The sequence below is a fragment of the Varroa jacobsoni genome, unplaced genomic scaffold (assembly GCF_002532875.2).
Source record: "Varroa jacobsoni isolate VJ856 unplaced genomic scaffold, vjacob_1.0 scaffold_331, whole genome shotgun sequence".
NCBI lineage: Eukaryota > Metazoa > Arthropoda > Arachnida > Mesostigmata > Varroidae > Varroa > Varroa jacobsoni.
This window is the reverse complement of record NW_019213233.1, coordinates 34,528-58,144: the sequence shown is the minus strand read 5'-3', so window position 1 is coordinate 58,144 and position 23,617 is coordinate 34,528. Positions and strand designations below refer to the sequence as shown.

Sequence of the window (23,617 nt, the reverse complement as noted above, 5' to 3'; positions counted from 1 at the left end):
AATCAGTTGCTGTCAAAAGTCCAGTAATGGTTTTTGCCCGCATTTTTTCGTTCCTTTCTTCGAGTTCTTTCGCCGATTCAGGCTTTCCCCTCCAACGTTTCACGATTTGACATCTGATGTTTACATTCGATGCGATACCGATTGCCCCATTCCACCATACTTCAAACAGTGCCCAACAGCTTTCCCGCTGAATATGTTCCGATTTCCGACGATTAACGGTACCGCTCAGTGCTGTTCAAAGTGTTTCCATAAGGGCGGTAAGGGCGCGAGGAGGAGGAGGAGGAGGAGAAGGGCTGCGACCACAGAGCGCAGAGAGATAGATGCACAGGCAGCCACTGCCGCTTGGCAGCACTGGCAACAGCTAAGCGCAGAGGCAACACAGTCTCGGGTCGAGTGAGGAGTGCAGGTAGAGCTACACGTACGGGAGAAAGAAGGCGCACGGTCGTTCGCGGCCGCTGGTTACCGAGTGAAATAGATACAGCAGAGTAGGCACGACCTATTCGTTACTTGCTTTTGGTTTACTGTGGTGCCGTATGCTCCTAAGATCTTAGTTGGATGTCGATGCAGTAAGTCTGTGCGCTTTTGCAGCCGTAAACAGAAAGACAAACGTGGAGTCCTCGCGTGTAATTAAACGTAATGCACTTGCTACATTGTACCTTGGTGCTACCGTTCATTTGGGGGCACTATATGTCGTGATCTTGTGCTGTGTGCTAGCATCATCCACCAGCAAAAACAAGTTATCTGACAGTTGGAGAAGACACAGAAAGGAACCAACCGGCAGTAAAGTGTGTGCCTGATCTGGCATGCACCGAAAGCAGGCATGAAGTTCACCGAGCACCTGGCAGCGCATATTACACCGGAATGGCGGAAACAGTACATTGTCTACGAGGTTCGTTAAATTCATAATAGTTCAAACCGGACGCACACAATAGCTATACAAAAGAAGGAAAATACAAAGAGTATGTATACATTATTTGCGTCAAGCCATAGAAGCATACATACTTCAGGGACGTTTAAATTTGCTAGCTTCTCTATTCTATACTCAGCGTGTGCGCAGGCATGTTCTTCTTTATCAGGCCATATCTCAGTTGTCGTATTCGAGCACGTCTGTTCGAATATGATTGAGACAAAAGGAATGATATATAAAATCATTTATCTATCAGCGCACGGGACGAACGCTTCGTTCGCGGGTGACGCGTGAAAGAGGAGAAGACCGGCCCACTCTATGTGGTCCAATGGTAGGAGGAGCGACTTGCGCAAGCCGACGGAGTGCGGTTCAAGGAAGTGCCTGCCGTTGACTGCTCTATTTTTGTTGGCGACGCGCTCGTGCGGCAACTGCTGTGCAGCTCCTTGTGGTTTCTCCGTCATTCATTAGAGGATCGTCCAAATCGGCGCTGATAAAACTCCTGACTCGAACATTGCCACCGTTGAAAGATGGAAGAGATTTCCTGCTTCTGCCTTGAATGGGATAACAAGAATGGGTAGATGAAATATATGAGTAGACGGCGATGGCAAAGGAGGCGTATTAGCCCGTGGTGGCGATGGAGGGGCCGATGGTCTTCTACCACTCCGCCGGTCACTAATATTGTAGACTTGACTATTCGCTGTCCTTCTAGGTTCGCTCTTTTTAGCCAGTCACTGCTTTGGGCATGGACGCGTGATTACTGTGCGATCCAAATAGTTGCCCTCGTTGTCGCTGACTTTTCTGGCTAAGATTATTATTGGTATCGTCATGAAAGCAGTGATCATACGAGGAATCGGTTCCACGACATGATTCAACGGGCGGCGATTTGGTAATAATTAGAATTTGAGCTGACCTTTGCTGGTGCGAACAGGCCAGAAACAAGTTGCATTCGTCTGCCCAGTCTTTTTCTAGTCTTCGTTGGTTACAGAACTAAGGATATAGGCTGTGGAAAAACGAAACCCCACATGATAGTTGATGTAGAGAGCTTATATAGAAAGACGGGACGGTAAATCAATAAGGGGCTATGGTTTATGATACGGTATTGGTGTGAGGGTCAAAGCGCCGAACACACAGAGAGCGAATAAAGCCAAGATCGCTCTCTATTGCTGTCTGAGCATCCTCGTTCGCGCCCCTTTTCTACTCTTCGCCAAGTGGCCTCCTGTGTATTTCTGTCTGTATGTTCAACTGACGAGCAACGATCGGCAGTTTGTTAGGCAACTGCCGTGCAACGCCGGAAAAAGAGAATGTTTCCATCTCATGTGGGCTTTTTCTGGAAGATTAGACGAATAGCAAGCGACTTGTATGGTTGCCATGCGTTTACTTGAACTAATGAGCCGAGCGCCATGGCGTTCTGTAATCGCTGACTGCTCCTCGTGTTGTTCTCGACGTGTGCGCATCTGTTCGAATAAAGTGAGCGATTGTCGTAAATGTCTTGAACGTAAAGAGCAGATAGAGTCATGGTACACTGGCACAGTTCGGCTAGCGATGCTTACACTGGTGTGTATCATGCCTTGATAGGCCTCTTTGGTGTTCTGAATACGACCCTGACTCGTATACATCAACAAGAAAGAAACGTTTTACACATAGAAAAGTATTCAAACACGTAAAAATATTTTGGAGTGAGGGTAAAAGTCTTTGAAATCGGCGGGAGACAGGCCAGACGAATGGAAGTCTATTTAAACACGGGCTAGTTGAAGGAGACGGCATATTTTTACATAGTATCGACAGTACTGATTCGGGAGATCGCGTGTATATGGAGTAGGTAGTTGTGAAACTACCTTGTGTTTCTCTGCTGTCCGCGTAACACCTGAACAGTGTCCAATATCCGATGTAATGACAAATATATCCATTTGTTTGTTTACAAGCAGCTAGATAGAGATGGAAGATCCTGCCGCACAATATGGCCGCAGTCTGAATCAGCGATTGAAGTTAGCATATGAAGATAACGTACGTGCTTACAGCTTTAGCCAAGCAAATTATTATTAATTGCTTCGCGTAACGAATCATACTCGAGCTCGATTTTATGTTTAGTACGAGGAAAATTATGCGTTGTCGCACAGGTCGATTTGCTGAACATTTCTCTACCAGAGCCCCACACCGTGTGTAACTGTGCTGGTAAATTAAGCTCATCACCATTGTTTACTGACCAAATCAAACCTGCTCCACCTTAGATGATGCACGATCCCCATCAAACTTTAGGACCTCAACTCAAATAATATACATTACGATATGATGATGCATCTGTATATCTTGAGCATTCCGGGATGACTCAATAATTTTTTGTCGGTAACCACTAACGGTCGCTTGCGAGTCGCGAGGATGAAGTTGTGTCATTCGAGTTGTGATAGCCAACGCCAACTTTTTTAGCGTTGACATTAATGATGTCACTGTTTAATAGAATCTAACTTTAGAATAGCCGTAACAGGAACCAGCCCTAATGCTGCCTTATTCTTACATCCAGATTCAAGCCCTTTGACCACCATAATGAAATCGAGATCCTGTAAGTTTCAGGTAGGCGTTGTTATATAAAACCGATTCGTAACTTTGTGCAACAATATTTAAAGTTGCTGCTGTCCAATCATTATGTCGTTACAAGGCTATTTAGGACGCGTCTTGTTTTTAACGACCGGTGATCGTGTCAGCTGGATCCTGCTGGTATACGAAAGCTACTTTCCATTGATATACTTGGTGGCTTTCTCCAAGCTCTTCGTACTCAGGCAGCCTAGCAGAAATATGTACGTATACAGCCTAACGCCTGCTAGTATTCGAAACTGCCGCTGATTGCCTCATGAAAATGTTGGGAGGTTTACCTCATAATATCCCTTTGGAAACGTGTAATGCAAGCTGGTATATAGCCCTAGACGGTAGCTATACCGGTGGTGTCATTTTCAGCTAGGTATCTTTACTATAGCGCAGTTTGCGCTCGTCTCGTGCTTCATACTGTATAACTTAACGCAAGGGAGTCGGTCGGAGTTAACATATATATATATATATATATGTATATATAATATAATAGAAGTCAAATACCATTACTTCACATCCCTTAATCTTTTTCTTTTGAAGAAAAGATATCATAATGGGCCAAAAGCTGGTAAAAAATATGTTAACATTCTGGGCATTGATAATAAAAAAGTGAACATAGAGAGCTTAATCGGTAAACGCCTTTTATCGCACACAATAATGTACGTCTACATTTCATCGCTGGGTATGCTTCAAATCGAGTCTTTCTCAAAACGCACTCGTCTTTAGGAAAAAATCTAGCTGTCGAGGGGAGTTAATCAGCGGATATTGACACCACAGAGATTTTCATGTTGAGCTTGACTTTATAATAATGTGTGCTCCCCGGCAGCATAGACCACAGCAAGAAGACTAATCGCAATAAATAGCTTTTTGGGCTTGTTAAGCTATCCTTCGTTCGCGATGGCTTTCAATCTATAAGATCTGTAAGAGGCGCCCATTGCGGCTTAGAGGGGTAAAAACATACGTTAGTAAAGGCCCTCCTGTTCAAGAGTACACCTTCTTGCCTGGCAAAAAGTTTCGACTTGCTCGATCTCATAAAAGGCCTTAGATCTCATTTTCTAGTTTCAGCAATTGATGCCTTTTTTAAGAGTTTTAGGTCTAGAAGCAGAAGTGTACCGCATTCGAAGGCAGCTTTTAAGATAAGGAAGCAATGAGGAATAATGCCCAGAAAGAAACGAACCGGGCAAGCCTTCGTATTGTCACCCCATTCGCAATTCGGGGCTTACACGATAAATTACACATAGATGATAGTTTTCAAGAGCCTAGTGTAACGGGCATAAACTGTGTAATACGTCCTTAAATTCGATCAGCGTTGCCCACCTCCTTTTCTACTCAATTCATTACTTTCGTACTTGAAAAGTGCACTGCACAAATACATGGTCAGCAGTTATCTATAGGTGAAGAATATATATATAGCCGCTAACTTCAACCGCATGTCGTTACTGCGATCTTGATACCTAGATTTCGAAGAGTGAGCAGGGGGGTTCCTAGGGTTAAAACTGACCAAACAACTTGACCTATTGCCATCGCGTCACTCCCTAATAGCACCTTTTATAATAAGAATTAAGCATCGCCATTACGATTCTACATACTAATAAATGCAAATGGAAAATACAGTCTTTCTCGCAGAACATATCTTGCATAAGACAAAGCAGCTTACCTTTGTTAATGCTGATGTATGATTTATTTTGCAATGAAGCCGTGTTTGGAGCTTTCCTAGCCGGCTTGCATGATGCGTTATTTGTTTCCATTCAAGCGATTGTTGCCTGTAGGCAACTATGATCGTAAAGTAAACCAGCATTTAAGGGGCAAAATTTATATCAGTGAAAATTAAGCCTGTGAAATTAAGCCACTGAAATCATTTCTAGCTACCCCGTAGTTAGCCTTAGTCGTAGTATAACTGGCCTACCACCATAGCACAGTTTCGTCATACTTGGAATAGCGATCTGCCTTCATCAAATGCTTGCACCAAAATAATGCTTTTTTTATTTTCGTGACAGGAAATGAAGACAAAATTGTACGAAGCAATCGAACGGGCACCCTCATCCGAAGGTGAGGATTTTTATCGAAGCCGTCATTACTTTTCATAGGGAATACTGAAACAGTATTATATTTACGTAATACCACTACTAATGCGCTTTTTCGCTCTCTTTCCGAAAAACCTACGTGCTTAGAAAAACAACAGTGTTTAAATGAATTTAAATAGTCTTTTGACTTGTGGAGTTGTTAACTGAGTTAGTTATTTCACCATTCTCTGCATTATGATATAGACAAGCTCACGTTTTTCTATTGCGCAAATGCGCACAAAACCAACATGAGACAATCTTGATATGTCTTTTTTTAGCTACACCTTCCTTCTGCCAAAAAAAAATGTTTCAGTTTGTTCCAGTGTACTTTTTTTTTTAATTACTAGCGATTGGTCGTTGCTTGAAGCTCAAATTCGTGTAACTTGTGCAGCAATCAAACTTCCTGACAAGCTAACTTCGAGTCGCGGCCTGAACTGTATCTTCGTACGCCTATCAGATTTGTTAAGGACAGATACAGAATTGTCAATTTCGAATCATTGCATTTGCTTCAGCTGATTTAGGCTAGACACCTTCAGGATGTATGGATAAAAGGTTTCAATAGAAAGATGGGAGTGCTTACAATTAGTAATTAATCCGTGATCAAACTCAAGTTCAGAATTCTGAGCCGTCAAATTTATATCAACGCTCGGATGCTCAGTCGGTGGTAAGTTTCCATATAGGAATGAGTGTAAAATTACAATACCTTTACAAAGCTCCGTCTCTCAATGTAATGAATAATGGCGGTTCAGGTTAAAAATGTTAAGGACAAAATACAATCCATTTTAGCCAATATTTTACTACTAGGTTTTTAAAATTATCGCTCCATGTAACTTCATTATTACTCACCGATGTATTTGAACGATTTTTATCTAAATGACTAATATTTAAATTGTAAATTAATTTAGGAAAGAGAAAAATAATTTATAGTCGAGTGTTTCCGATGTGAACCTGAAAATAGCTAAGTGGCATTATTTTGTGGTAGGACGTCATAGGCCTCTTACAACAAAGCTTAAGGTTCTGTTCTGTAACGAGAACGTTCTGTTTATAACCATAACTCTAATCTGAACTTCGTGCATAATAGTAAAATTATTATTAGAACGAAGAAGCGATTGCAGGAGGTCGGAAGGACATTGGTAAAACAACGAAACGAACGTGATGGTCAAATGTGAGGTTGAAACAAAACGAGAAAGTGATCATTCATTATTTTTTCATTAATAATATTTGGAAACGACGAAAAAGGCGTAAGGTAATTATGTGCCGGCAATTTTACTACGATGTCTGTCTTCTAAATTAAACTGTTTTTGCTTATGCTGTTTTTTTGCACATGCTTAAGTTAACGAAATCCGTTTTTCTTAAAACCGAAAAATATTTGAAATAATACAATTGTTGACTATGAAGGCTAACAAGCGTTCTGTAAGCGTGCTCATAAAATAGGTTAAAAATTTGCAAAATAAACTAAAATTGGTTCTATTGGTCCAAATAAAAAAACGTTCTAAAGTAGAAAAATGATAAATGCATTCGAAAAAACTCTATTTCGCCATATACTTAGCATAAGTCTATATTGGAGGTTGCTATTCATTGTGCCCACTGTAAAGCAGGCGCATTTAATCCTCTGATATTCGTTCTATAAGGACTTGACACCTTCACCCTTCACAAAATACCTATGTGAATATAAAAATAAAATCAAGTTTTCATATGTAATTTTGAAGAGAACGTTGAATGCTTCAAAACGATTGAATTATAAGCACCTCTTAGCAACCGAAACTAGTACCATCTTAATTCCCGAAAGAAACTCACAGCGCTATAGTTTCTAGCTCCACAACCCAAAAATGTTGTTGAGCACGGAATAGTTTAAAAATGATAACCGGAAACATCCATTTTTATGTTAGACGTTTTGGTTTTGGTTTATTGTTAACGTAGCCCTGCCTACATTGAAACGCCAGCTATCTGTTGTACTTCAACGATTCAAATTCCTGCTTGTTTTTGTTTGTACTTGCTTCATAATCTATGTGCTAAATTTGCGGCAAAAATATCTCTATGAGCTTGATTTTTTTATTTTTGAGGACTGTCATTGTGTAAGGGCTGCTTGAAATGATCATTAGTCCCTAGCGTTTATATGGGTAATTGTTCCAAAGATCGTGCATATATTAGATATGCCCTTCTCTTATTGACACGCTAATCAAAAGGTTTACTAGAGTCATTGGTTACGAAAGACGGCATGTAACGGCTTGCGTCAGCCTACCAATATCTTACCAGACGTTAGGATCTCAGTTGTGACCAAGACTAACGTAATAGGATTCTAAACGAAATTGTATTGATGCCACTTTGGTTTTCTACAAAAAAACATATCATGGTGTTTCCTATGTACGGTAAAAAGGTGTACCGCTAAACACTGTCAGATCCTCAATTCTCATTTTGATTAACAGAAATGTGAATGAAAATTTGTTTTTTTCATTTCATTCAAAAGAGTTTTCGCTTTCTACGATAAAACTTCAAATTACGGGAACCACTGATCAACAAGAGCGGACTTTAAGGACTAAAGGTCAACAAAGTAACCAACATAGGACAACGTCGGAGAACAAACGTCGTTTGCAGATACGGGATAATGCTGAATGCCAATATGTGTTTCGTCTTTCGCATGGGTAGACAAAAATTCGGGGAAAGGCCATCTAAGTTTATCGTATCATTAACACACAATTTGGGTAATCATGCCGTAATACCTTAACGTTTCAGATTGCTTTGTACCAATAAATGCAGATATTCAATTATGCACGCATAGTTTAGCGTGATGATCGCAATTCTACGCGATTAAAGTCACGTGTAAAACAGATTAACAGCTTGCGTCTTGTATTATGTTGGTGTCCTCCTGAATGCTTTGTTCTTTGAGTACAATCGTAACTCAGGTACTTGTTCAAGGTACTTTTCTTTTTCAATTGTATGAGTAATTTTGAAAAATGCTGAAGACTCGCAGCCCTTTACCGTAGGGTTGTGTCGGTAGCATGTGTTGTCATATTGTCGGTTTCTCTGATCGGACATTCTTCTGTAAATTGGGATTAGCTAAACACTATACTGATTAGGTAAAGCTGTGTATAAAAGGTTTACAACCTCACGTTACAGTTTGCGCGTCGAACTGCTAGTACTTACATCGATAATCTTCAACATGCTACTGTAACCTAAAAGGTCATTTATGATGTGATTGATTTACGGTTGATACGTTGACAGGTTCTATGCATTATATTTAAAAGGTGTTTGGGCATATGTTCTCTTCTATGTCTATCGTAACGGAAGATCTAGTCTGGAATAACGCTTCCATGAGGTAGTAATTTGCATTTCCCTTTTTCATAATAGCTTCGTGAGAAGATCTTTCGAGTAAGATCTACCATTAATTTAAACATTGGAGTAACCACTGGATCACCTGGTGTATTCGACAGTGGTTTCAGATGTAGACTCACGCACATGTTTGTGTTAAGAATGAATATTAATTTTTTGTTCTGTCTGCTCCGCTGGGTAACACGTTTACTGTCCTGTTGCTGATGCTGACTTATCAATGATTGGACGGACGAACTCGTAGTGGTTGAATTAAGTGTTATCGAACGCTACCTCGCCACGTTCGATGAAGGCTTTCTTCAGTATTGCGATAAGGAGCTGGCCAAGATCAACACGTTCTACGCTGAAAAGCTCGCTGAAGCTACTCGAAAGTTTAGCAACCTAAAGGCTGAGCTGTATAATTATGTATCGAAAGTCGAAGGCGGTCACAATAAGTTCACCAATAAGCGGAAGTATGTACCACCACTAACATTAGTTCAACAACGTAGTTCAAGGCATGGAGAAGTCAGCTAAATGAAAAAAAAAGCATTTCATTCTCATCAACAGCTCGTCATGTTTGTTACGTACTCCTCTAGCAGAGTTGATTATATCAGTGTTCGTTTACGTCAGATTCTACCTGTACTGGCTTTCGAGCGACGGTTAGTTAAAAAAAAAATAGAAATTCTACTGGAGAAGTTGCTATTTCAAAAAATATCTACAGAGTAATAGTATATCGTACTCGAATTCTGTAATTATAGTCTAAACAGAAACATTTAAAAATATAGCCTTAAGTTGATTACAAAATGACTAGTACATGAAAAGAAGAAAAACACATTACGTTTTGATAGAAAACAATCTGTAAGATAAGAAATCCTAACCCTTTAAGCGTACCGGGTCATTTATGATTAGGTCTTTTATATGGGGGCATACCTGCTATCGTATCGTTTCCCTATCAAAAGGAGTCAGTAAAAATTTATAGAAGTAAACTGTGATGTTATCTGTGCTGGGCAAAAAAGCCGATCTATCGGCCCGTTAGTTGTGTTGCCCAATAGAATTAGCCCAATAGAATAGTTTTGTTGGCACTAGTCATTCTGTAATAGTATTCGCCCTAGCCGTAGCAGTAATCTTGTCTATCGCACTACATGGCTTCGTGGCCACTTATATATTATTAACTTGGTTCGCTCTACTTTTCTTTGCTGCAGACAGGGAGCGTAAGTCACCATTTTTGACATATTTTTATGTGTTATTTGTGCTCAGTTTCTGAGACGTACGTTTCACAGTCTATTATTAGTACAAGTGATGTTAAGAGGGTTCTAACTACAATTAAAGCTTCTAGATATCGGAGTCCTACCAGGCATAAACACAGAGGCGCTAACTGCATGCCAATTATATATTCCCCATAGAAATTTCGTATTAAAATATCTGATTACTGATACGAGAATTATTTTTTGAAAGAGACTGAATAAAAAAATGTTGCCAATCGCGCAGGTGGTCCTGACCGACACTACGACCTAAATCCATATGATCAATCCGTAACGAAGCCAAAATCATCCAGTTAGCGGGTGCTTTTAAAAAGACCACGGCTATAATCGATGGTCAAGAAAATGCTTAATCACCTGTCTGTCGCTATGCGTTGCGGGGCGAGGGCTTAAATATATGTGAATGAATCTTTCCTATTGTATCAGGTGAACGATTAAATGCAAGTCCTAGGTAGCGTCTATTTTTCTGCAGCATGCCATCTAATTGAATCTCCATGCAATAGTTTTTTAGGGTTTCTGATTATTTTCGCTTGAATCATTAACACGCATGCAGAAGTTGTTCGATTTCGTCATGTAGTTTTCATCTCTCCATTGGTATACTGCGTTTGGCGAGCAGTCGAGAGTTCGGTGCCTCATCGATGACACGCTTACATGACGGGGGCTGTGCTTGCTGCTATCATAGTGTGTTTAATATGGCAATAGTTTACGATTTTTTTTATTACTGCAGGAGTGTTGCTTTGACAACACTTGTGGCTCCCTTTGACCGCAAAGCGAAAGAGGTTAAATCTCATACGCGGAAGCTGCACGACCTAAAGCTCGCCTTCTCAGAATTCTACCTCTCGTTAATATTGCTTCAAAACTATCAGAACCTTAACTTCACGGGTTTCCGAAAAATACTCAAGAAGCATGACAAGCTATTGGGTAAGTGAACACTTGACTAGACCTGAACTGGGCTTTTGTTCTCAAATAAATTCAATGTACCTCAGTGATTAGTGTCCCTTCTTTACTGCTAAGGTTGTTTTTTTCTGAAACATATATGGATCTACTTCTATATTTAGTAAATTCATAAGGCTTTCATAAACGATGTCAGTTCATTGCAAAAATGCCAATAACCATGTCACAGGTTGACGATGATAGTAATATGGCCGTGCAAAGAGTTAATGGACGCAGGGATTTTTTTTTATTTAAGCCCTTCAAGACTAAAAGACGTCGGTGGGTAACCGCTAACGTAAGAAAGAGGTGCAAAGTCGTGAAGACGTTTCGTCTTGCGAAGCTTAATTGAACAAATATTTTGATTCTCACGCAATGTCGAAAAATTATTACTGAACGGCAGGGACCAATTCTGGTGCTCAATGGCGCCAGAGTCACGTGGAGACAGCTATGTTCTACACGAACAAGGATATCGACAAGATCATCGGGGAGGTGGAAACTCTTGTTACTTCCCAGCTGGAAGGTGGAGATCGGCAAAAAGCAATGAAACGACTTCGGGTGCCTCCTCTCAACGATCAACACTCGCCCTGGATCACTTTTAAGGTCGACCAGCACTGATCTCGTATATTGGATTATATCCATACGATCGCAGCTTATCCAAATGCCAAATCGATTCCAAGCGAACAGAGCAGTAATAAGTGAGAAAACCGAAATCAAAATAGTATACTCATACACGTATGTAAGTTACTATTTAATTCATTGCAAATAATAATAACTTAAGCTAATTACATCTGCTCAGTAGGTTAGCACATTCCGTTACAGATCAACATAAGTAATAGACCTACTTACGTTTTTCTAATTCTGTAATAACAAAATGCATTTATTCGATAGGTTGGGTTTTTTCTCGGGGCCTGTTTGATTTTGATGGTGGCCGTTGCACTGTCCGCAGTTTACACTCAGGCGCGTAACGATTGGCGAGTTGTATTCAGGCTCTACCGAGGAACTTGTCTTGTTGGTAAGTTACACGTCTAAACATAAAAAAGAGCAGATATTTTAAGTAAGGCTTTCAAGCGAATTTTTGTTTTGAGTTGGCATGTTTGACGTTACATGTTTGTGAAGAAGCTTGATTCTGTTAAATAGATAAAAATTATGGACGAGGAAGTAATGATGCTTTTACCCAGAAGTCTCTTGTATCCGCGGTAATCCAGCGAAACTGCATTGATTGTCGATGCTGAACGATGGCTTTAACATAAACTAGAATTAATAAAGAAGGTGCGATCAAGAAATATTTGAAACTTCGTCATCAGTTTCTTTATTTGCACACAAGTCTTTTGTGCCGTACTTAATCAGCTGTACGGTGACGATAGTGATATGTGTAGTTAGTGAAAGACCCCACAAGCCCGTTAAGTGTCGAGATGTTTATCAGTTAAATATACAGTCAACCATTTTCTTTGCGACTATGTTAGATGAGGCCGAAACAGAAAATTTCCACTGCCGCAAAGGTTGCACGGAAGTTGGATGTGAGCTAATACCGCTACCTACCGATGCTGTAACGCTGTTCAAACAATCCATTTTCTGCTGATAGTAAATAGCTGCTTCTTGGCAAAACCACTGTACTAGTCTTCCTCTAATGTGAAACTGACCATCCTATTTTTTGTCCTATTACACACGTAACTAGAGTATTATCAGCGTATTCTCAATGTCAACCTAAGTTGTTGTGTATTCGTCAGTACTAAGATCCAGCAGCCCGTGCTGTGTATGATACGCGTTTAGCACGAGTGGTTATAGTGCTCTAGGTCTTTAGGGCCAAAATTGCCCGAGATAATGTCAAGAACTTTCAATTTGGTTGATCTATTAGTTTTAGCTGACATTACTGATGCTATTTACAGAATAGTACTTATAGTACAAAACAGAGCAGGCAAACGAACGCTATTGCTTAGCGAACAACTGTGATATGATTCATTTTTCTGTAATGCTCTCCGTTAGCCTCTGTTTGGGATCTTTTTCTTCTACAAGTTTTCTAATGTCTACGTATTCTTGCAACAAACAAGACATCGTTGGCCTAACAGACTGTCTCCTCGTAATCATTTCATCGTTACATTGTTGGATTAGATCTTCCTGATTGAGGCTGCTGGCCTTACGTTGAGCAGGAATAGCGCATGAAGTCTTCTAACGCGAAATGTAAAGGTCACCTCTGACAATAAACCCAAGCGCGATAAATTGGCCGTATCTGTCAGCATGGAAGTGTTATCATGCCGTTGCGAACGGGATGACCTTGAAGTGATAGACATGCGCCAAGGGCGGACGACCTGTGGCGTATGGATAAAATTTAATTTTCGTGGTGTATTGTATAAACATTGGTGAAAAAAACACTTTACTCATAACTGCTAAAAGGAATAGCATTAGCTATCGGATGAATCGAGCGGACTCTTTGAAGCGTCTCTGAATAAGGAATGAGATTCTTGCACGCAGACGTATATAAATGGAAGCTCAAATGTTTGAGAACTCCGCAATGCTCGAAAGGATCAAGATGGCTGTGTCAATATGAGACCAACAACATGCAATACGAACTTAAGTCATAGTTTGTAGTAGGAGCCATTTATCTTGAAACGAAAGGTGCTTAGTTGAAGGTGACCACTTTGTAGAGCATTCTTTTTATAATAGGTAATTTAATATTAAAGACGAATGACATTTTTGAAAATTTGCGGAAAAATGGGACAGAACACATTTTGTTTAATCAAAAACTTGTTCTTGAACACGTTCGAAAAAGACATAATGATCGAATGAGTCGGTGCAAAACATCTAAAAGCCTCAAGATCTCTATATATATATATATATATATATATATAGCATACTTCTAAATTGAGACAGTGAAAAGCTACTGGAATGGTCTTAGAATCTTTCGCAGGAAGAAACGCAGTGCCTATATCGTCGCACCCTCCTCTATATCAAAAGGACCAGCAAATGATAACGTATCGAATGATTAGGGTAATAATAGCAGCTTTCGGGTGTCTGTGCGAGTCTCTTGGACCGATATATCAAATGGTTAGCTGGATGCATTGCGTATATGAAGTCAGTATAATTTATTTCAGTAGCGTTATTTTATACCTAGATACATTATATAATTAGACGGATTAGTAATTCAGTTTATCGTCTTTGAATTTTTGGGACGTACCTATTGCTACGATGATATCAATCCAGTGTCTCAAATCGGAGTCTCATTAAAACAATAGACGACTTTACGATTAAATCAGGATAACGCTTGTAGTGCTTGAGGCGATTTTACAATATCTGGGTCGAAATGCGTGAAAAATCAGTTGTGTTAACTTAAAAGGTAATTTCAATGTCTTGCTACGATTGTGGTGTGTAACTTAATGCGCATGACTATAACTGAGCAGACGCACTCAAGCAATATTAGAATTACATAGCATAAAAAATAGAAAAAAAAAAATGTTTGAGAAATTTCTCTGGAACTATATAATATAGATGGTTGCCTTCGTCACCGCGTATTTGACTTCCATACCGTGAAATAGTGCCTTCGAACTGCTGCGCATCCGAACAATTACGTAGAGATTATCATTAGTTAGTATCATAGTCAAACGTAGCGATCATTACGTTAACGTTCAAAATAGGCCAGAGTATGGGGTTAAATGAAGACCTCTAAGGCCATAAATAGAATGAAGGGTAACTTTTAATGGTAACCAAAGTGGAGAATGCGATAGGTCAAACTTTAACCCACAGACACAATGGTACGGCTAATGCTGCATATGTTTGTAGGGACGCGGTGTTCCATTCAGGTCAAGTAGAAGGGTCGCAGCTTAAGGATGGCCATAGTTCACCATTATTCTGGTTTGAGGATCGGTAGCCCCTCCGACTGCTGCTGTTTTGCAGAGGTCCCCTACACATGAGCGCAACAAGTTATTGAAATATATCTGGTTTTAGACACTTCTCTTATATCTTGTATTTGTACGTTCGTAGATCTACAAAGTATTCTTTAGTTTCGAGGTCCTTACTGAGTAACGTCCCCAAAACTTCGTGTTGACACAATAACCCGTTTGAAAACTCTCTTAATCTGAAATGTAAATGTAAACATGTTTCAGAAAATCTCTATTACAGTGAAATAAATAAATCCAGAAGTCAACCGCCATTATTATCGATTAGAATTCCATTTATCAACCATTTAATAGAAAAATTAACAAAAGAATACTAACAAGATAAGTTATAACATGTAAGTACTAACATTGTTACGTCTTAATATGTGCATAAAAAAACCCTTTAGAATGTGGCTATGCCTGAGCTTAACGTCTTGATACACTGTGACGCCTGTTGCCATAATGCATTTCTTTCGATTTATAGTACATATTAGAAGGTATTTCCTTCCGTATACTTTCTTATCTATTCCAGTTATCTTTCTGTTTCTAATTGGTATAAATGTATATGGTTGGCGAACTTCGGGAGTCAACCATGTCCTAATTTTCGAACTCGACCCACGGAACCATTTGAGCGAGCAGCACTTAATGGAGATGGCGGCGATTTTCGGCGTCTTATGGACACTCTCAGTTCTGGCGTTCCTTTACGCTCGGCCTTTGGGGATTCCCACGTATGCCAATCCTCTTGCGCTAGTCCTTTTCATGCTCCTGTTCCTTCTCAATCCAACGCATACGTTAAGGCACAACGCTAGATTCTGGCTGCTTCGAGTGCTCGTGAGTCCAGATTGATTCGGATGAACAGTTCACAGCCATTAATCTATAATCGTTAAATAACTAATAATAAATAATAATAGTAATATGCAAATATCGTTTAAATTTAATTGCTGACAAATGAATTCGTTTTTAAATTATATTTACATTAGCACTTAGCAACGCTACTCTGCTATTGTATACATGTATTGTATGTGTTTACGTGCAGACATTTTACTCTCTGATCCCTTTCCATTGTCCGTATTTGTAAAATCGATTTGGGAGCGCTATTAACCACATCCCGTTTGTATTGTTGCATGCTTTACTTTTGTCCTGTGGTTTAGTGCCGTATTTTCGCAGCACCCTTCTTCTACGTAAACTTCGCGGATTTCTGGCTGGCAGATCAACTCAACTCTTTGGTTCCAATCTTCACGGACGCTCAGTACTTCGTGTGTTTCTTCGCGACCGATTTCAATTGGATGGAGAACACGGGTAAAGACGAGCCTACTCTCATCTCGCTCGAAGGAGGTACGGAATCGCGCCACGACCATTGCCCATCATTCAAATCTCAATGAGAATCAAGTATTGAACCTGAATTTCAACCGCCCCGCCCCTTCTTTCTGCACTGTACCACACGTGGACTCGTAACTTTATCAGAGCCTATTTTTAATCCTAACATATCCATCAAAAATTGGGGAAAATTGTATTTTAAATGTGTCATATCTTATAGCTTCTTCCCGCTAAGGTTGAAGGTTTCCGAAGGTACACTAGCTTCATTTTCTATGGGATAGTCGTGTCTTTGTTGGTTGATTTAATATAATTTACTAGAGTAGCTATCTACATCTATTTACTACGGGATCTACTCGTATGCCATAAACCTTTCTGTCAATAAAATTAGCTGTCGGGAATCCATCCAGAAGGCTTTATATCTTCAACCAAAATTTTTATAAAATACATTAATTTATCGAGTAACAAAACGCGTATTGAAGAAGTTGTTGACGCGCTTATAGGATGTGCTCCAAGTGGTTTTATCTTCCCGTGGTGGTATATATACTTGACGCGTGATGGTGCTTCTGTCATTGGTGACGGTATCCGGATCCTCAAGAGCGGTAACGCACGCGCATGGAGTTACGCATCGACGAACAAGCACGAAACGCCTCTGCAAGCTGCCGTGTTTCGGTTGATTTTTCGGTTATCAAGACTCTAACTAGTTTTTGTGTGACCTACTTATGTTCTCCCATCTGCTGACTATACTGAGATGATTACGTTATGTACTTTTCTTTTAAAATGTCATATTTATCGCATAGCGTTTTGTAAATAGAGTATCTCAAATATATCGCAATCAACCGATAAACAAGTAGTTCGCTAAAGCAGTTCAACAAAAACGTTACTGGTTGTTTTTCTTCGAGATAAATTTTGCCTTGATGTTCTCGTTTTTATATGTCTAGTTTAATAGAGATTAGTAGATAGTTACTGTCTAGCTGGTGCCCTTTACCAAACCTTCACAATGTTCAGGTGTTCGTTAGGGCTCAGTAGATCGAATGGGTCACGATCTCTCAATTTACTTACTGGGCGCGTACGGCTTAAAATAGCTTGCCGAAACGTAATAGTTTGATAGCGTATCATTCGATCATATCAACAATTATTGGTATTAAGGATGGGTTATGTTTCTGCGTTCAAAAGCATGGTTTAGTTCCAGTCTGCTGCCTGACTGCTTAGCGGCATGAGCCTAATTCGAGCAATTTGTTGTATAGTGTTTGCATAACCCTACATTGTAAATCGTATTAGTAGACAGTATTTCTACCGCGTTGGCATTTGCCGATGGTCATTTGTCCGCGTGCCTTTTTCTTTGTACCTGATACAGATGCTTACAAATGCATGAATCGTACGGCGAACATCATCCTTCGACCAGTGCTTTCCTGCCTTCCAGCGTGGTTTCGTTTCGCGCAGTGTCTTCGGCGGTATCGCGACACAAGAGAAGCGTTCCCTCATCTCGTTAATGCGGGAAAATACTCGACCACCTTTTTTACCATCACGTTTTCAACGCTCTTCAACCTTTACAAATGTAAGCAATGAATGAGCTGACATTTGCCGATATCTACCCATAAAATATAGATTTAATTCCTATGTAGGAATACAATATGTTATTTTGATCATAAATAAATAATCCTTATAGAATTGTTTGTCATGAATAGAGAAAAGACTTGAACTAGCGTGCAAATAGTGCTGTTTTTTATGTTAATTATCGCTACATTCCCCGGTTTTATAGTCTTCATCGATCTTCCCACAAATGGCGTCCTTTCTACCGATGGTACACACGTTTCCATAGTACTTTAAATACAAACTTGACTACGCTTATTGGAGCTTCCCAAATTTTAAATATTGATAAGATTTAACTCTATACGGGTATTACTTGATGATAACAATGTATTTTTATTATGCTGTGTCTTCATTTGCATTTCAGCCCAGTATGAAAGTCTTAGCTCGAATCCGTTTTTCTATCTGTGGGTAGTGTCAATGATCGTGTCGTCATGTTATACATATACGTGGGATATCCGTATGGATTGGGGGTTGTTCGATGCGAATGCTGGTGAAAACCGTTTTTTACGCGAAGAGATTGTTTACTCAAGTATCCACTATTACTATGGAGCAATTGTCGCTGATCTCTTGTTACGGTTCGGCTGGACACTTTCGCTGTCTCTCACCGAACTCGGACTTATCCATGCCGACCTCATGGTGACGATACTTTCGCCGCTTGAGGTTTTCAGGTAGGAAACACGAATATCCATCAAGAATGTTAGAAAAACAGTATAAGTACGAGCAAAAATGGTGCTCGTTTATCCACAGACATATGCGATATGTTGTCTAGGTGGGTTCACTTCATGCTTCTTGATTCTTACAGACTCACGGTGTAGCGTGCAATCTCTTCTCCTTCCTGATCGAAAATACGTTTATTTATCCGTGCGCCGCGTAAATCTTTGATTATCATCGACTGTTCTGTTACAGACGATTCGTTTGGAATTTTTTCCGTCTGGAGAATGAGCATCTGAACAACTGCGGTAAATTCCGTGCGGTTCGAGACATTAGCGTAGCTCCTTTGGATAGTTATGAGCGGTGTGGTGCAGGAGGCGTGAGTCCAGCATTGCTCATGCGAATGATGGACGAGCCAAACGGTGTCATCAATCGTGGAAATAACGTTAAATCCAAGAAGAAGAACAAGTCGGTGTTATTTCGTATCAGTCAAAACGATCATGTGTACAAGCTAAAAAAATTGATTTGGATAAAAAATGTTTACTATTTATAGTGCCACCATGTTTTATGATATCGTATTAGCTGGGGTATAGCTTAGCGTAAAATATCGTTATAAGAAAATCAGGAACGGATTTGGTCGCACAGGGTGTTATCTTCTGTTATTACTACGGGTTGACTTCATTGTCTATGGTGTGTTTATATTAGGAAAGATTTTAACGGGTTGTGTGTCGTAAGGGGCATGCGTTCATCGGCTCCTCGTGACATTAACGGATGCCAATTTTTCCTAGAACCAAACAGTAAGCTCGTCATGATAAACAACGCGTCGTTTGGAATTTGAACGGAAATCAGGAATTATACCATCTCTGCTAGACGAACCCCACTAAAATTAAAAATCTCTTCTTTGCCCTAAATCGAAGGAATACGTTGTTATTCATTTCCATGCAGTTTCTGGAAAATTAACTTTCATAAAGAAAAACGGATGGTCTTTGATAGGGTTAAGATGTAAAACACTCGAAAAGATATCTTTAATACAGAAACGTATGGCCACTTTAGGGAGGAGAACATCAAAACAAGCCGCAACGATCAGTACTTTTTCTACTTCCTAAAAATACAACTGCCTGATTATGAAATTGTATTCGTTTCTTCACAAATATCACAACTTATCACAGCTATGACGGTTTCCCCTATTGATGTGATCGTCTGCTAAAACACCTTTCCTTTTCTCGATTTTTCCTTACGCTCACCTTTGCTCGTTGTTAATCGTTAGAAGTCATAATTATTGTAAGGTACAAACGTCGTCTCAGATTCAGATGTTCGCGTTCGATCATCAGCCTCAAGAAAGTGTATTTGGGTATGGGTCTTTGATGGCCTACTAGCCATCTAGTCTTGTGTGTACATTAGCTGTGACAGTACACTTGCGAGAAAATCAATTGACTTTCGCTTAGCCTTGCCTCTTCTTAACTGTCTTGCGTGACCACCTTTTGCTGACCCAAACATGCAAAAATTTAAAGATAAAGAAATGACAATATGGCTTTGGAGAGGATCACTTTAAGGACGTTTGACTGACTCTTGCTTGCTGTTGATTCCGGTCGCTTTTTATGCCGTTATCTCCCGCCCTTTTGTCGAGTGACTGTTTGTTTCAAATAAAGCGCATATGCTCAAGTTCCGTGCGCTATTGGGCTCTACTTCGCTATTTCATAGGCCCAGTTTGAGGACTTAATTTTCGTTGATTTTTTGGGTCAGTTATGAACAGTTATTATGTTTTTTCAAAGAGCTTTGGTTCAAAATAGCTAACCATAACTTTGCTTTGTTAGTTATGATTGAGTTGTTTCACGCAGTAGAAGGTGAACGATCATTTGGTTTTTTTTTTTGCTGGCGTTGCCTGATCTTACCTTTATCTTTTTCTTGTCAGTCGATCAATATATTACGGGTGTTGACACTATTTCGTTATCCAATTATTGACGCTATTTTTGCATAATGATAGATAATAGTGTTTTGTAAGTTACTAACTTTTGGATTCGACTATTAAACATTGATAATTTCAGGAAGAATAAGAGGCTTGCACCTGAAACCCGACTACTGCTTGAGGATTCAGAGGGACATCCCGATGTGTAATCTTCTCTCACTGAATTACTGCGCCTAAAAAGTCTCCACAAAGTCGATAGTTTTGTAAAATCCAGCTGAGGGCCTGAGTGGGTTGCTAAATAAGCGGGTTCTTACGACGAACCTTAGCGTTCTCATAACAAATTATCCTACCTATTTTATTAGAAATGTCGTCTTTGTACAGTTCCAGTCTATTCAGTGTACACTAACTCGTTGTACATAGTCATCAAGACCAGCTAGAACTCACTTGACACGTGATTTCTTCCACTTATATACAAGCCTGCACGTGACGAGTGGCTATGTGTACCTATCAAAGATTTTTATATGGATGATATAGTCAGCAAAACACCAAAAAATGGTTAGATATGGCTGACGAATTAATGCGGAATAGGCGGTTTGACTTCATGATAATTTATGTGACCAAAAATTAATGCAGAAAAGTTTCTCTTTGTCCACTAATGGCATACGACTCATCAGCCTTAGGTTATACTATCAATCGATTGCTTGTTGAAAGAATCCTTTTTAGACGTGACACTGCCTGAGCTGGTAATACGTCATAGTACACCGCTGTAACGTTTTCATCAACTACACGTGACCATTTCTGGCCACGAATGGGTGCGGCTCGGTGCAATAATCTTAAAATTAGGCTATAGCAACAACAATAACATGTGCTTACATTTATACATGTATAAGTACATATGTATATATATAGGAGTAAATGATTAGGTAGATTTGCATTTTATAATATATATATTATAAAATCTATAGAATGCATCCATATATGTATATATATATATATATATGGATGCATTCTATAGATATGTGCGTATATTTACAAAACATGCACAAATAAATACATCGGTGCGATTTGGGGGATTGTAAAGCTGGCATCGTTTTTGTTTTCGAGCTTCCGATGGCTGCCAGACATCTCATTGGCGCCATCTCACACTCGTACAATCACACTACACAAACCATCGATCAATGTTTTCACAACAAATAATCTACGAAGTGTTTGAAGGAATGGCTTCGTTTGTTAGGAGCAGCCTTATATTATGCCATCCGTTTATAATGGGCTAGTAGTGCTAATCTGGCCGAAAAACCTGCGTCGAAGAATTAACTAGGGAAAACAGAAGCGTCATTAGCAATCGTGGTAATACAAGTCACGCATATATAACGTTCCCCTTACTTGTAATGTGTTCGATTTTTTTCCTAGCCAGACTTGGTACATATTTCGCTGGTACGGTTTTCTTGCCGGCCGTATCATTACTCCATGTTCTTTCCTGTGTATGTTTTAAGATGTATATCTGTGTTTTTTTAGGTACGCTTGGCTTTTTTTTCATGTTTCGATACGATGCGGTAGAGCTGAGAACCGCAATAAAGCCGTAGATAGTCAGTAGCATTCGAGGCAAAGATAACAGAGGTGTAAGCATAGCTAACTAACGACAGTTTTCGATATTTCCCCTATCTGTTTTTCGATTTTGTCCTCGTTATTCAACTGGTCAGATCCGTACACAGAAAATTGAAAAATGCGACAAAACGTCATATTCCAGTTTGATGCGATTAACTGAGGTGACTGACATGGTTTGGCCTTCAATATGTCCGCTGACTGACATTTGTAAAATATGATTTTACATAATGACTGTAATTGTAATCATAATATTTGAATATGATGTGATAATTGTGACGATAAATAAAAGAAAGCTATATTTTTCGACAGTATGAAATGTTTTTTATTATCAGTTCCACTTTTTTGAGAACTTAACGTCTGTCAAATAGTGCGAGAAGCTGTAGAGACCTCTTCGAACCAAACTAGTCTTAGCTGATTGCGGAACTGGGTGGCTTTTCAGCGTCAAAATATACCTAAGGTGAATTTAGGACGATCTGAAAGACGCACATAACGACTACCTATGTTTGCTAGCCTTACAATATTATTAGAATTAATTAAAGAGTAAGCTTACCATCGGCGCAGTGTTTTATAGAATTTCTGAATGATTCTTTTACAGTGATATTTTGGACTGGGTCTTCTGTTTACTATGTTATATGTCTACGCTGGCCTGCAATCATCTCCAGCACAGCAGCAAAGAACGATGTCAGGACAGCTCCTGGTCCAAAATATACACTGTAGTTTTTTTTCTTCATAGAATTTATTGTGTGTCAGCAGGGTACTAATATCGAATAAACAGGTTCTAAGTTAGCGTTCTGGAAAATAGAGAATCTACCCAGAGTTCGCATCATTTAGGATTTGATTAAGCAGGCCACCTTAGGATGATGCGCCAGCCCCAAACAACCCAAAGCGCAGGATCTAACTAAGTTTGCCTAAGAATGTCCTAGCAATCGGATCGTGGGCCTTGTACTTAATATAAAGACACGCCCATGCAATTCATGCTGAGACCTGCCAAACGAGCCATACACCGGGATCTGAAATCGGCGAAACTACATGATTAGGAATGCATTGTTTATGCACATAAGGTAGAAGTCCGAGAAAAATCTTTTTTGCTTGGCTAAATCCATGACAGCCTGAAACATGCTTGCAAGAACTTCAACTGGCACATAGCGAACCAGTATAGAATACTTGTTATATGAGTGCTACGTCAGCGAAAAACAGATAGTAAACAGTCTTACGACCCATATAGTGACTGATAGCTTAAAGTTACTAATCTGTCACATACAGTTCTCATGGCCATGAGAAAATCGTTGACAGTTCCACGGAAGCTTCCACAAAGACGGAAAGCTCTAGAATATTGATACAGTTTGCTAAACGGGGTACGTCTGGTCCCCCACAATGAGCACGTCCTGCACCTGGACAACAAACAAAAAATCGACTTCCGCATCTTTTTGAAATCAGTGAGTGTGATCCTATAGACGACGACGACGACGATGACGATGATGATGATAGCAACCAGTTGCATACGTGTGTATTGGCCCGAATACTAGGACTAACTTCAGAGCCTTTCTTGGAAAGGTAGCAGTGGGCCACTTATTTCTCACACACGCATCATATCCGCCTATAATAATCAGCAAAAAATGTAGTGCCAACTG

The 23,617-nt window shown here is 39.7% G+C and overlaps 1 protein-coding gene across 3 annotated transcripts; it reads left to right on the top strand.

Annotated features, from left to right (window-relative positions):
• Nucleotides 1-7: 7 nt before the first annotated feature.
• On the top strand, nucleotides 8-22,302 carry LOC111259447 (solute carrier family 53 member 1). Of its 3 annotated transcripts, none has more exons than XM_086967895.1 (12): nucleotides 8-889; nucleotides 5,485-5,536; nucleotides 9,122-9,329; nucleotides 10,843-11,036; nucleotides 11,449-11,648; nucleotides 11,937-12,060; nucleotides 15,450-15,748; nucleotides 16,069-16,216; nucleotides 17,589-17,789; nucleotides 18,189-18,492; nucleotides 18,731-18,943; nucleotides 20,521-22,302. In XM_086967895.1, the coding sequence occupies exons 1-12, from the start codon at nucleotides 821-823 to the stop codon at nucleotides 20,588-20,590; spliced, it is 2,082 nt and encodes a 693-aa protein (XP_086824021.1). In that variant the 5' UTR covers nucleotides 8-820; the 3' UTR covers nucleotides 20,591-22,302. The 3 variants fall into 3 exon arrangements, with proteins under 3 accessions (XP_086824021.1, XP_086824020.1, XP_086824022.1); XM_086967894.1 differs by having other exon boundaries at nucleotides 9-889; nucleotides 16,069-16,252; XM_086967896.1 differs by lacking the exon at nucleotides 9,122-9,329 and having other exon boundaries at nucleotides 10-889; nucleotides 16,069-16,252.
• The last annotated feature ends 1,315 nt before the right edge of the window (nucleotides 22,303-23,617 follow it).